The 15,015-nt window shown below is 50.3% G+C and overlaps 1 protein-coding gene across 12 annotated transcripts in view; it reads right to left on the bottom strand.

Moving 5' to 3' along the window:
- Positions 1–15,015, bottom strand: part of TLN2 (talin 2) — a 408,649-nt gene that overhangs the window by 27,954 nt on the left and 365,680 nt on the right. For all 12 annotated transcript variants that reach the window (XM_087859255.1, XM_087859253.1, XM_087859254.1 and 9 more), the window contains 6 exons: positions 12,337–12,503; positions 11,234–11,417; positions 7,884–8,009; positions 7,560–7,676; positions 5,172–5,357; positions 1,308–1,415 (listed from right to left, as the gene is read on the bottom strand). In XM_087859255.1, coding sequence (XP_087715381.1) covers positions 1,308–1,415; positions 5,172–5,357; positions 7,560–7,676; positions 7,884–8,009; positions 11,234–11,417; positions 12,337–12,503 — 888 coding nt within the window. The remainder of the gene's footprint in view (positions 1–1,307; positions 1,416–5,171; positions 5,358–7,559; positions 7,677–7,883; positions 8,010–11,233; positions 11,418–12,336; positions 12,504–15,015) is intronic.

The raw sequence follows: 15,015 nt of genomic DNA, 5'->3' as shown, positions 1-15,015 counted from the left end.
TAGTATATTATTAGTTTCGGGGTAGAATTCAGTGATTCATCAGTTGCGTGTAACACTCAGGGCTCATTACATCAAAGTGCCCTCCTTAATGCCTATCACCCAGTTAGCCCATCTCCCACCCACCTCCCCTCCAGCGACCCTCAGTTTGCTCCCTATAGTTAAGAGTCTCCTACGATTTGCCTCCCTCTCTGTTTTTGTCTTATTTTATTTTTCCTTCCCTTCAAAGGTAATTTAATTTTAAGGGGGCAGTGAAATGCTAGAATGAACACAGGGCTGGAGATAGTAAGAACTGGGATTTTGTCCCAGGTCTGTCCTAGTAGCTGGGTGACCTCACCAAGGGGCCAAACTTCTCTGGATCCTTCCTTTGCCCTGCTAGCCTCAGGTGGTAGTACAATGATAAAATGAAAGATTTCAGTGCCCCGCACATGAAAGGCTTACGGCTCTCTGTGGCCTGCCGAATTTTTTTTTTAAATAGGTTTGGGAAGGCGCAAACAGTGATGGAATGTGGGACATCATCAATTCTCTTCTGGGGTTGTCTCTGACTCCTAGACAAATTCTCTTGGGGCCAGCCCCAGACCTCCCATGGCTCTAAATGTAGTTCCTGGGACTTGACAGAGATAGACATACAGCAAATACATTTCTCGTGTGTGCACGGTGTGGCCCTGACTGCAGGGAGCCAAGCCACCCTAAGAACTGGGATTGTCAGTGCAAGCCCGAGGCTCCCGTCTGGATAGTCCCCCTAGCCATGACCACTGCACGCCCCACTGGCATCTTCCTCATCAGCCTTCTTTCTCAGCTGCATGTGGACATTTCCAGTCATCAGAGGAAGGGAAGCATTCTCAGTGTGGTCTAAGGTATTTATTTGAGGACTGGAAGAAGTCACAAGCGGCTGGTAGGTCACCTGTAGCACTGGTGATGTTTTTCCGTAACTTGCCATGGAGCCTGGTGTGGCTCCTCCTGGAGCCTTCCCTATCCTCGAAGGATGGACTGGGTTCTTCCTAACAGGACTTCCCAACATTGTTTCAGTGGTGGCTTTGACTGTCCCACCCTCTTGCATGCTATTCTTGCCTCTTTGGTGCAAAGAGAGAGCTTGGCTCTCCTGGACGCTAACTACAACTTCTTTTAGACCTTTCTTTTATCTCAGTGTGCTGGAGTAGAGTGATGCTGGGCCCTTTCCAGCTCAGTCCAGTCCCCGACTCACAAGTGGAGCCTGCACAGTGCCCTACAAGGTATTTTCCTGAGGAAAGGATGGTCTGAATGCGACTCAGCTCTCCCCCAGCCCTGGCCCGGCCAACGCCCCTCCTCACCACCAAGACGTGCTCGAGAAGGTCCAGGTAGCCAAGGGTGCACTCCGTCCCGTACCGCAAGGCTCTGGTGCGCACCTCCTCGCTGACATCAGGGTGGAAGGATGCTTGCTGGAGACAGAAAGGAATGTTGACATCTTAAGACAGGAAGAGCCAGCTGGTGAACGGGCCAAGAGGTGAGAGGGGGTCACCTGCCCAGTAGCACTGCCAGCTCTGCACCCACAGGTAGGAGACCTCAATTCTGGAATTCCCTCTGCCTCCCCCTCAGTGACCTCCCTGAGAAACCTTCCCTGACCCCTGGATAGAGAAGGTGGCCATCCTCCATGTTCTCCTCCACAGTAAGTCCTCGGACAGTGTTTTGTGTCTTCCCCTTTTTAGTGCCCTGGAGCTGGACAAAAGCACATGAATCAGGTCCCTCTTTCCTTCCTTTCTCCCTGCCCCCTTTTACTGCAATGTAAGAAATTCCACATGCACTAAAAAGTCCAGGAAAGATTCATGATTAAGGCTCACAGCAGGAGATTACTGTTTCAGGGTCTGCCTGCCTTTCTCCAGCACCATGAGGGGTCCTGAAGCCCCTCTCCATTCACAGCTGATTACACGCAGGACCTCACTCTGTGGCCTGACCACACTGCACTCACACTGTCTCCCACCCAGGGCCCTCTGGCTCCTGGGAAACTTCTGACAGTAAGCTCCCCACTGCCCTCAGAGGGGCCATAAGTAACTCATCTCACATTATACACGGCGAGGTAAGTAAACAAGGACATATGGTTAATAGAGCATCTTGTGCTTTTTTTTTTTTTTTTTTTGCACTTGTGACCTGTTGGTTTCATTCATTCTTGATGTATCAGATGGCATACCCATTCACAGGGTTACCAGATTAATTACAGTTAACCCAGTTATATCTGAATTTTGAATAACCAATACAAAATTTTTAATGTAGATTTGAGAAACCCTATTTTTTATTTGCTAAATCTGGCAACCGTACCCAGCCTTTCTTCGGAAAGAACTTGGGGCTTACAAGAACACATAAAAGAGAAAACTGCAAATTAATCACAAATCAGGACACATAGGAATCACACATTAGGATAAAAAGTCAAAGTGGAGGGGAATAGTGACTAGCCTTCCTGTTTGTTCCACTCAAGAGGATTGGGGAGCCTGGTGGGAACACCTGTGGGCTCTCCCCTCACCTGCTCCCCCATCATACCCCAGAAGGAGTGGGGATAATCTGAGTGGCCAGCATCTATCCTTTCTGAGCTCAATGTTGCCCATCTGAGGACTGACGGGCCATGCCTCTAATCACTACTGTGCTTTACTTGTCCTTGCTCCCCTGTGTCTCCAAGTGTGAGGACGGAGCCCATGTCTGGGGAAGACACAGTCTATGATGCTACCAAATGTCACCTCTAGCGGGCAGCGTGGAAAACCCCCATTTAGACTTGTGTGGGGACTGAGGGTAGGTGCTCTTGTCCACTGCTGGTGGCTTTAACTTCGCAGAACTCCTTGGGAGAGCCATCTGGCAAGAATCAAAATGTCATACCATCTGACTAATTCTACTCCTGGGAGTCCTGCCCAAGGAAATTATCCAAAGCACAGAAAAAACAGGTATGCCCAAAGATGTTCATAGCAGTAGAGTTTAAAGTACAGGTAAAAAATGCAGACAATCTAAATATCTGATCATCACAGAGTATTTGTGGTCATTAAGGAGTCCGTTACAATGACTCATGGCAACACAGGAACAGCCATATGGCATTAGTTGTAACAGCTGATGGTACTGTATCTGATGCAGGCATACATCCCCACATGAAAGTCAGACAAGAAACAACTCAGCGTGCAGGGAAGCCCCTGTCCCCACCGGAGGAATCAGTGTAATCCACTCTTCCTGAGAAAATGAGCCGGTAGGTAACTTACTGCACGTTCATTTTTGGCCTAGCCACCCTGCTCAGCCCCCAATATGGCAGCTTGGCCCTCTGCCTGGATGTAAGGGTTTCTTTTCGATCCACCACTCGGTATCCCTAGTTTTCCCTATATTCCTTATTGCACATCCTTTCTGGCAAGCTGCTTCATTTCCTTTCTGCAAGAGGAAGGGGACCAAAGCAAATACAAAGGTCAATAAGTCTGCTGAATAAGTCGGATCCTGACAGGAGTCTCAGGGCTCAGCACTGACTCTTGTCATCCAAGTCTGGCTTTGCGGTATGAAGCTCTGGCTCTTATTCTGTCCTGCAAAGTCAGGAGAGCCTGTTCTGGGGGCAGGACGACAGAGAGGGGCAGGGGTTGGGCAAATGGCGCCTGTACTTGGACCCTTGCCCTCCTCCCCTGAGAACGGGGGTATAGGTATTACGAACAGACTTGAAAATGTCAGCTGCCTTCCATTTCCACCTCAATCCATTTAATTTCCCCTTTCATTTCATGTCCGTAACATGGAGACAAAGCACCGGCCACTCATCAGCCTCAGTGCCCTTAAGCATTAATGGCTGGGAGGCCACGGGCAGCAGAAACAGACGGGCCATGAAATCAGAGGGCCCGGTCTCCATTCTAGTTCTGAGAGTAAAGAGCTGCATGACCATGGTCATGCCACTTAATCTCACCAAGCCTGTTTCATCATCCATCAAATTGGGATCATTCCCCTGGCCCCTCTCAAACAGGATCAAAAGACAGAGTCTGCAGGAGAGCCTTGCACGACTGTGAGGCGCCCTGCATGCGCACTGTGGTGGCACTCAGGCCTACCTTGCTAGGTAAGTACTAGTCTCTGATGGAGGCTGTAGCCCTCTGGGTGCTGTCACTGCTGTCAGGACAGATTCCATGAAGTACATCCTAATTGCAAATACCTGTGGCCTCAGGAGGGTCTAAACTGCCTGGCTCGGCACACATGGCCCCCCATGAGAGCATCCCTCCTACCTTGCCACCCTCTTCTCCCCCCCCACGCTCTGCCCTCCCACGCCCATCCCTTCAGGCCGGCTGCCTCAGCCTCCCATGACCCAGTCACCTCTAACCCATCCTACTTGCCCTGAGGAAACCCTGAGAGGCCATCAGCTGGACCTTGCAACAGCCTCCCACACAAATGACTTCACCACAAAGAACGGCCCTGTCTCCTCAGACCCCAAGCCGCAATAGCCGCTTTTTTGACTTCTGTGACTCGTCTCCACCTGCTCACCACAGTTGGGGGTTATCACTCACTCTCTGAGCGGAAGCCAGAGTCCCTGGGACACGGCTGTCCCTAGAAGGGTGAAGGTCTGGGGTGGGGTCATTTCCTTAAGAGATAAATAAAGTAAAGCTTGTAAAACTCAGGTCCCACCAGCTCCCTCCCCAAGGATGGGCTCAGGGCAGCCACCCTGCTTGTCTAGCCAGGGCTCAGAGGAGTTTCTGCAAAATGTCTGGGCACAGATAGGAAAAAGGCAGTTTCCCAAAGTTCTGTTTTGTTCCTCCGACTCACTTCCTCACCCAGTTACGGCAGCACCCCTCCTGGCACAGAATGCTGACCTACGGAGGCAGGAAAGGGGGCAGGCAGAAGTGGGATGCAATTTGCCTTCAGAGGGCTTGGAACAAAATGCCACAGGCCCTCTTTGCCTCTGTCAGAGTGGCCTCCCCTATACCCTCCATAAGAAGGCATCCTGCCTACTCAGGAAGAGGAAACATGGGAGGGGTTAGTCAGCAGACCAACGCCATCCCCTCTCAAACATAAAGCTACCCTCGAGGGTCATTTCCCCCGGGCTGATGTGTGCACACCTCCAGCATGCGTCTCATTACGGAGCGAAAGGTACTAAGCTGCCCCCTTCTCCACATGGCCGGCCTTTCCCTTTCTCCAGACTAAATCAAACACTCAGTCACGACAGAGCATTCTCGATCCGTCCAAAACCACGCCAAGGCCTTTACCTTACAAGCCGTCAGCATATCGGACACGGCTTTCCGGCTCAGGTTGGCTGTGGCGATCACGTCCTCCTGTCTGCACGAGTTCCCGGCGGCTACAGCTTTGGCTGTCGCCATGGTGATGCCTTTCGTCATCCTTATCGATTCTTCAGGTGATGAGGTCTTTTCAGGTACCTCTTTGGACTGGAACACCTGGAAATTAGAAATACAACAGGTGAAAAAAAACAGAAAATACCAAAAAAGCGAGGACAAAAATAATTTATTCTTCTCTGACCGGGCTGCTGCTCACTGTCTGAGAACGGAGCCAGCCACAGGAAGAAACCGTCAAATGGCAGGAAATTAGAAATTTAATTTGAGTAATATTATTCTTGCTTTCAAGATTCTAGCACGGATAAGCCTGCACACCTGTACTCAAGCATTCGTGGTCACAAGACGGTGAGGGTGAGGGAGACACGTCTACAGCATTAACCCGTTCGTCTGCACAGACACCGGGTATTTGTAAAGCGTCCTGGGGTAGATGGTGGTGCGGCTTCCCCGGTCCTGCCCCCTCCCCGCTGGTGCGTCAGCAGCTCCCAGAAACTCTGCAGTTCTGATGCTGGTCCCTGCATAGGACAGACCCTGGATGCATCCCTGTGGACTCACCTCTCGCTCTGTAAGAGGGTGTGGGGCTGGGGGAAACAGAGCGTTCAGTTTCTTCTATTCTTAGCCTCCCTTACAAATATAACTGCATAATTGTGCGGAGGCGTTCGTGTCGAGTGCGCCACAGTGACACTGTGAATTATTTAAAACCACACACACACACACGCACACACACCCCTTTAGAAAAGCTGAAATAAATTAACCATGGTAAGTGAATATCCCACTTTAACATTCCACCTGTCAGTCAAGGCAGCCATTTCTGCGTCAAGCCCATCTGTCTTGTCTCTCTAACGTGAGTGACTGGTGCCAGGGCCGGATGTTCAATGCGCAGTTGCCCCCTGCAAGGAGGATTCCTAGACCAGTTGGGGCCACTCTGTCTTCAGCCCTAGGCAACCACCTTTCAGTCAGGCAAAGGGGGAAACCCAGCCAGCATCCCTGCCATGGGTCAAGCAGCATCAAACATCCCTAGAAACAGGCAGCTACAATTAAGCTGAATCTAAAGTGGAATGGATGCCATGTGTACAGAGCCCTTCGCACTCATGTGGCCCACGTGGCACATGCTCTTTTGGAAACTTCCTTCGTCCACAGAAACACAGCACCTGTATCAATGCCAGACACCACAGTGGTATCCGGAGGCTGACCACGTGTAACTTCCCAGGAGAGCTCCGGATTTCCAACCTCCACCCCTGCCGCCACTAGCCGCACCCACACCTCCCAGAATGTGGGCCCAGACTTTCGATGGGAAACATCGAGAGCCAGTGGAGGCGGGGAAGTGTCAGGCAGCAGGGTCTGAGGACACCACCTACAATTCTCAGTTTCTTCTTCGTGTGGGAACCAAGAGTAACGCCGACCAAGACTGGTTTCATTAAAACCAGGACAAGAGAACCCAAGGCTCCATCCCCAAAACCCAACCGAATTGCTGGTGTCTGTTGCTGATCCAGAGGGGCTTTCAGCCTTCCTAGGGGACCCACTACAGACACAGACTAATTGGCAGCAAAGGCAGGACTCCCACTCCCTGCCCTGAAAGAGACATTGAATCTGTGGTCAGACCTCCTATTAGAAAGAAATCTCCATTTGAAACTACTCATTTTCAGCATATTTCTATTTCTAGGGAATAGGATGAGTCAATCCATAACCATCATGGGATCAAAAGAACAGGGACAGTATCCAGATCACAGGAATACCAGGACAGCCTCAGTCTATGACGCTGGAACAAGGCAGGAAAGAGCACACGGTCAGTCTCTCTGAGATCCACAAGGACCGCCAACGGAAGGACGCTGCGTTTTACAGGCATCGGGTTTCTCTAATAGGGAACCTCAAACTCCGGAATCCATATGTACGCAGCAACGTGAGCTACTGCTGACGACAAAGGGAATCAAGAGGCACTGTGTGTGGCTCCGTGTTGTACCCGCACCATGTCAGCTCAGGGTGAGAGCTGTACTGAGTTTTCCCTTTGCCAGGAATCTTCTGTAATGCTTTTGTTTCATGCTCTGATTTTAGTGAAATTAAACCTGAATAGTCCTAAGTGACACATTTAATTAATTTCTTAATTACAAATCGATCGTAGCCAAACTCTGATGTGGCCAGTTATGCACAGGGCCTCAATTACACAGAGCTACTCGCAGGTAGGTGAGTGGGCCTCCCTCGCTCAGGAGCTCCAGGTAAAACCTCTTTCGGCTACAGATCTCAGCAAAGTCTGTTTTGGGGTCAGCTCTTGCACAGGGGTGGCCGAGGGAGGTGACTCCTGCTCCTTACCGTGAGCTCCTGTTTCATGTACTCGATTGTGGCCTCAAGCGCCCGTGTGCCCCGGGTGGCCTCGTCCTCCACAGCCTTTACAGTCTTGAGGAGGGAGGTGACATTGGTCACCATCACCTGCATAGGAAGGAGAGGCCAAGAGAAAATGAGGAGCACACTGCAGTCCACTCCCCACCCCTTTTAGTTCCACATCTGATGTCATGAGCAAAACCACTGCTACATGAGGAGGGAGCTCGGATGCATATGCTCCCATTACTCTTTTGTGAGCTTCTCTCACTACGCACTCCCCCTCCACGCCTGCCCCCGATGTGGAGCCCACTCTACCTTGGCGGCCCCCTTGAGCTGGTACATGGAGGGGTCATCAGCAGGCTTGCTGGCAGCTCCCTTGGTAGCGCCAATCAGATCCGAAAGGGCCTTGGCCACGTCTTTGATGGCATTGATCAACACCACCTGAAAGAAAGCGGAGAGCCCAGGTGAGTAGCCCCAGTGGTCATCTGCTGGTCTCACCAAGAACACACAGCCTGAGGGCCAGGTGGGGGCATCTGGGGGGCAGCTCTCAAGCCCTCGGCAGGCAGATTCTCCAGGAGCCACCCCTGAAGATACTGCTGCAGGAGTCTCCCCAACAGAGGCTGACTCTGAGCCAGAATATACACCCCATGCATGCTCCGCATGTCCAACACCTCCTGGCTGGCGGCTTGATGACAAGTCACCTGGGAAAGGATGCAGGCAGTGGAGCAGACTCCTGGGAGCCAACACCACTCACGGGCACCTGAACTGGTAACCAAATCCATGGGGAACCAAGTGCTAGCCTCACACCCTGGCCCGTAAGGCCTCCGCGGCAGCCCGCCGGCATCTCCAGCTTTGGTTCGTAGGATTCTGCGACCTACTTAACATGTGACAGGCAGATGGGTCTGTCTTTCTTCCCCAAGGCAAATCGCACTCATTCCTACTTTAGGGCCCCTGCTCTTGTTCCTCTCTGTGCCTGGAACCCGGCTCTTCTCATCATTCAGGTCTCAGCTCACACATCAGGCCCTCAGAGACCTTTCCTGACCACCCCCAACCTGAAATCCGTCAGTGTGTCCTGTTTTCTTTATAGCACTTATTACGTGGAATTACTGTCTTTTCCCCCGACGTGGAGGCAAGCTCAAGGAGAGCCAGCCTGGACTTCTGTCTGTTGTGTTCTGCACTCAGAAGTGGGTCTGGCACGTGGCGGGCACTCAGGAAATACTCACGGAATGACTGAATGGACAGGTGCACAACTTGCCGACACTGGAAAGAATACGGTATCTCCACTCGTCATTGAGCAGAGACCACAGGCCATCTTTACAGCGTGCTGGACCTGGGATCTGAAGCCCCAGCCACAAGTCGGAATGACGTGACACGCCTTATATGTGAATCTCCCTAACTCCGACTTCTGTGACAGCGACAGTTTCCCCTTACTGAGGGCGATGCTCGAGGTGCTGAGGCAGGCATGCCACCCGTGACCTTCCTTCACCGTCACCACTGCCATCCAAGTGGGAACTACGACGCTCCCGTCCACACTCCCAGGGCCTCAGCGTGATCCCAAGGGCTATGGTCTTAACGTTCACACTCGCTTACGCGCTAGGGCTCTGGCTCGTCATGGACGAACGGCATTAGCAGCACCAGCCCTATCTCACTGCACCGCTGCGACGGTGACCGCATAACGTACCTGAAAACACATCAGAACCTCCTGTGTCCCCGAGGCCTGAGAGCACAGTGACACTGCACCTCTGCCCCCCCACCCTCGCCAGCTCCGTCCTGTGCCTTCTTACCCTAGGGCGCACGGAACCTCTGGCAACCTCTGAAACCACAGGGCAGGTCAGGGCCTGATGGGTATGGACTTCACGCTGCCTGATTCCGGCCACCACAGCTGCAGAGAGGGGCAGCGGGTGGAGAGCAAGGGACAGCAAGCAAAGATTGCTGCCAACACCCAGCACGCACGGTCCCATCCGCGGTCACTGGGCACTGACTGGCGAATAGGCACATTTTTGTGGGGCGATCTTTTCCACTAGAGGTCTCATTAGAAGAAGTTGGGGTTCAAGGACATCTAGACCATTTGGGTGTCGGGGCTCTAAACAATTTGACACACTTCTCTGTGTTCAAAGATTTAAATCCTCCCCGGCCTGTTCACTTTTCCTCAAGTGGAGCCAGGCTCCAAGAGTGTGGATTCCAACCCCACTGAGCATTTTCAAGCTTTGCCTTCCTCCATGGGGGTGAGAACAATACCACAGGCAGGGATTTGTGTGAATGCTTCGAATTCCAGAGGGCAGCCAATCCGGGCTTGGATGTTATCAGAGAGAAATGTGGCAAGAGGAGTAAAATGGCCACGTGTGGAACGTTTCCTCCCGGAGCTCTGCTCCAGTGGAGGATGTCGGGCAGGGTAGGGTCATGGCCACACGGGAGCAAAGCTGGTGGCCTTGTGTAAACCACAACAGTAGCTGCCCGGGCACCGGACGGTAGGCGGTTTCCTATTCAGTTCTGTCCACATGGGCCAAATAGACGAGTTAACGGAGTGTAATTTAAGCAGTGAAAATGGAGGTGTGTGCCCTCTGAAGGTGCTGCTGACGGAGCAGACGGGTTTCAGGTTCTGCCCTCGGAATGGGGACAGTCTGTTACTGGTGGCCCTGGCTGGCTTGTAGGTTTGCTAACAGCTGAGTACATATTTCTGGAACACCCACTGTGCTGCATTGGGTGCTTAGCCTTCAAAGGCTGTCCCTGAGGAGCTGCAGGTCCTGGCGGAGGAGGAAGGAGCAGGCAGGTAACATCAGTGACACTGCTGAATCCAAAGCAGTTAGAGGAGCACAGAGCCCGGCCCAAGCCCCAGCTCCTCTCTCCCCTCCCCTTCAGAGCCAGACTTCTCAAGTGCTGTCTAGACACGCCGGCTTCCCCTCTTTACCCTCAGCTGCCCACTCCCCACAAAGAGCCGTTGCTGGTGTGGCCACTGGCCTCCATGCCACGAGGGCCCGTGGCCAGCTCTCGGACCTTCGTTTTCCTGACAAGTCAGCTGTGTCTCTGGTGAGTTGAAACAGTCCCCTCTCTTACCATCAGGAGCCCTGGCTTTCCCCCTACCAGTAGCTCCTGCTTTTCCATCTCCCCAGGGATCTCTTTCTCCTTACTATGGTCTCAAACGGTGGCTTCCTCAACTCTGCCTTGAACCCCCCTTCTTCTCTCACCCCATGTTCTTCCTCTCCTGTGGTTGCAGTCATTGGAAGGCAACAGGCCCTGAATCCATACCCTCATACCCGTGCAGGCTAATGTCCCCTCTCTAGTTCTACCTGTGGTCTCTCTGGCACCAGCCCACACTGAACTCACCTTCCCCTCCCCGCCTAAGCCTGCTCTCCCTCCAGGGAGCCATCATCCGCCGGCCAATCTCGTGTGTGACGTAGCGTCCTCCTGGCCCTCCCTCCCCCTTCTATGCAAACACTCACAGTGCTCAACCCTTCACCAGTCATCTCTACCCTCATGGCCACCACCACTGTCTGGGCCACTGTCCTGCCCAGATCACTCTCCTACCAGACCCCAAAATGCGGACGCACCCACACCCCTACTGTTTGCTCCAGCAGTTCCTGGTTGGTCTTTGGTCTCTTCTGAGGCCTGCGGCACAGTGTTTACGGGAATGTGAGGGGGACCCATGGCCCTCGGCCCACCGGTACCTGTGTCTCGGGGTCATCAGAGCCCAGGCTGGCGGCCCCCAGCTTGACCACCTCAGCGAGCTGGGTGATGGTGGCCGCTGATGACTGGGCCGCCTGGGCCAGCTTGTCCGGCGTGGACGCAGCCCCCGAGACCAGCAGCTTCGTGTCTTCCACCAAGGCCTTTGCTGTCTTCAGAATGTTCTCCCTGAGAAAGCGGGGAGGGGGATAGAGGGCAGAGCTTGGCTACTGGTAGTTAGGAAGCAAAGAAACCCTTCCTAAGGGATTTTTTGTTAAAGGGCTTTGAAGAACCGAGAGGATGGATTTCCCCTTTCTTATTGGGGTGCCGTCTATGCAGGAAAACGGGAAGAGGTGAGTCAGTCTGGTATCCACAGAATCGATTAATAGTCAACATCAGTGAAAGACTCAGGCCCACCAGTTTGACCCTCTTTCCCCCCACCCTGTAGCTCAGTGAGAGGTCAGCTTCTTTCCTGTGGTTCCCCCTAAATACTTCACAGCTATGGGGAGCTGCAAGAACCTATGGGTCATCAGAACCCAAAGGGCTGCATCCTGGAATGGGTGACAGCATTGGTCATCTCCTCCCTAGCCCAGTTCTGGGACTGAAGAGAGAGGAAGAAAGGTAAAGGACATGCGGTAAGGCTATGGGGGAGGGCTCTGCAGCGGTAGATGGAGACCCCAGCACCAGCCTCTAGAAGCAGGGCCTGAGGAGCCAGCCTGGGACAGGCAGCAGGCTCAGAGCCCCACTCTCCATTTATACCAGAGCTAAATGGCCCTGCCCTGGCCACTCCCACTCCCCTGGGGCTGGCAGCAAATCAGACGCACATCTCTCTAGCTTGGAAAGCAGAAGGTCAAAAAGCTGTCCTCTGCCAGGGCAGGCTGGACTCAGGCTGCCAGAGGCACAAAGCTGGAACAGGACTCTGTGTTTACAGTTGGCAAAGGGGCTTGTTTTGATTATGTGGTTCACTTTCTCCCCTAGAGCATCTTACTGAAATCAAAATGGTTAACCGCATTTCTGGCTCTTGGGCAGAGTCTCCAAAGTCCATCAGGCCAGCCTGAACCTCTCCCCATCCAGGAGCCCCCAGGATGGCCTCCATCCACCCCCATACCTGTGGTCTGCAAAAGTCTCGTTGTTCTCTGCATTCAGGGTCCCTGCGGTGGCAAACATGATGGTGGTGTCCAGGTCGGCTATAATCCCGGACACAGCAGTGGCAGCTGTGATGCATGCCTGGGTCCCCTTGTTTCCAGCCTGCAGAGCTGACAGTACCAAGGACACCTGTAGGCGGAGAGGGGATGTCAGGGTGAATGGGGAAATGGAGAAAATGTAACCCAAAGATTTTCAGACTCAAATATCATTGAAAAAAAAAAACACTCAAAAAATAGAAAAGGATGGAATTCTTCCAAACTCATTTATAAAGCCAAAATTACCCTGATACCAAAACCAGACAAGGGTGCCACAAGAAAAGAAAATTACAGACCAGCATGCCTGATGAACATAGTACAAAAATCCTCAACAAAATATTAGGGAACTGAATTCAACAATACATTGAAAGGATCATACACCATGACCAAGGGGAATTTACTCCCCACGCAAGGGTGATTCAGCATCCACAAATCAGTCAACGTGATACCCAATAAAGGGTAAAAATCTTATGATCAACTCAACAGATACGGAAAAATCATTTGACAAAATTCAATACCCACTGATAATAAAAACTTTCAACAAAGTAGGTACAGAAGGAACATATTTCAAAATAATAAAGGCCACATACGACAAATCCACAGCTAACATCAAACTCAATGGTGAAAGGCTCAAAGCTTTTCCTCTAAGATCAGGATCAAGACAAAGATCCACCCCCTTCTCACTTTTATTCAACAGAGTATTGGAAGCCCTAGCCAAAGCAATCACGCAATTAAAAGAAATATGAGGCATTCAAATTGGAAAGGAAGAAATAAAACCATCACTATTTGCAGATGACATATTGTATAGAGAAAACCCTAAAGACTCCATCAAAAACTGTCAGGAACTAATCAATGAATTCAGTAGAGTTGAGGGATAGAAAATCAATACACAAAAATCCGCAGTGTTCCTATAAGCTAATACTGAACTAACAGAAAAAGAAATTAAGAAAATAATCCCATTTACACAACTGTTTCAAAAAGAATAAAATACCTAGGAATACATTCAACCAAGGGGGTGAGAGACTTGTATATGGAAAATTCCAAGATGTTAAAGAAGTAAGCTGATGAGGCACAAATTAATGGAACGACACTCCATGCTAACAGACTGGAAGAATCAATATTGTTAAAATGTCCATGCTACTGAAAGCTATCTACAGATTCAACACAATCCCTATCAAAATTCCAATGGCATTTTTCACAGAAATACAACAAACAATCCTAAAATTTCTAACCCCAAAAGGTGCTGAGTAACCAAAGCAATCCTGAGAAAGAAGAACAAAGTTGGAGATTTCACGATTTAAAATAATCTTACAAAGCTATACTAATCAAAACAGTATGGTACTGGCATAAAAACAGACACACGGATCAATGGAATAGAGAGCCTAGAAATAAACCCAAGCATATACAGCCAATCCATTGTATGATGAAGGAGCCACAAGGAGGAAGGACCTACATGGAGGAAGGACGGTCTCTTGAAGAAATGGTGTTGGGAAAATTAGACAGCTACATGCAAAAAAAAAAAAAAAAAAAAGAAAGAAAGAAAAAGAAACTGGACCACTGCCTTACAGCATACACAAAAATTAGCTTAAAATGGATTAAAGACTTGAACGTAAGATGTGAAACCATAAAACTCCTAGAAGAAAACATAGGCAGTAACCTCCTTGACTTGGATCTCGGTGATAATTTTTAGAATCTGACACCGAAAACAAAAGCAACAAAAGCAAGAATGAACAAGTGAGACTATGTGAAATTAAAATGTTTCTGCACAGCAAAGGAAACCATCAGCAAAATGAAAAAAAGCAACTTACTGAATAAAGAAAGTATTTGCAAATCATATATCTCACAAGGGCTTTATGTCCAAAATATGTAAAGCATACATACAACTCAATAGCAAAAAAACAATACTATTAGAAATGGGCAGAAGATCTGAATAGACATTTTTCCAAAGAAGACATACAGGTGGCCAAGAAGTACATGAAATGATAATCAATATCATTAAATACCGAGAAAATGCCAATCAAATCCACAGTGAGATACCATTTCACACCTGCTGGCATGGCTATTGTCCAAAAGACAAGCAATTACAGGTGCTGCCACAGATGCAGCGAAAAGGGAACCCTGGTGCACTGTCGGTGGGGATGCAAACTGGCACAGCCACTGTGGAAAATACGGGGGTTCCTCAAAAAATTACCAACAGAACTACCATAGGATCCAGCGATTGCAGTGCTGGGTATTTATCTGAAAAAAACAATTTTTTTTTGGAAAAAAACAAATTCTAACTCAAAAAGCTATGTATCTCTATGTTCACTGCAGCATTATTTACAGCAGCCAATCTATGGAAGCAACCGAAATGTCCACGGACGGATGAATGGATAAAGTAAGTACGGTGTATGCTATCCAACAGGCTATCATTCAGCCATAAGAATGAAATTTTGCCATTGCGACAACATGGACAGACCTCAAGGGCATTATGCTAAGTGAAGTCAGTCAAGAGAAAGAAATGCCATACGATCTCTCTTATACGTGGAACCTAGAACGAAACAAAAAAACCCAAGCTCACGGATACAGAGAACAGACTGGTAGTTGCCAGAGGCAGGGGATGGGAG

The sequence above is a fragment of the Ursus americanus genome, chromosome 36 (assembly GCF_024610735.1).
Source record: "Ursus americanus isolate L20-20 chromosome 36, mUrsAme1.1.p, whole genome shotgun sequence".
NCBI classification, from domain to species: domain Eukaryota; kingdom Metazoa; phylum Chordata; class Mammalia; order Carnivora; family Ursidae; genus Ursus; species Ursus americanus.
The sequence above is the reverse complement of the archived record's forward strand: the minus strand, read 5'-3'. Positions and strand labels throughout refer to the sequence as shown.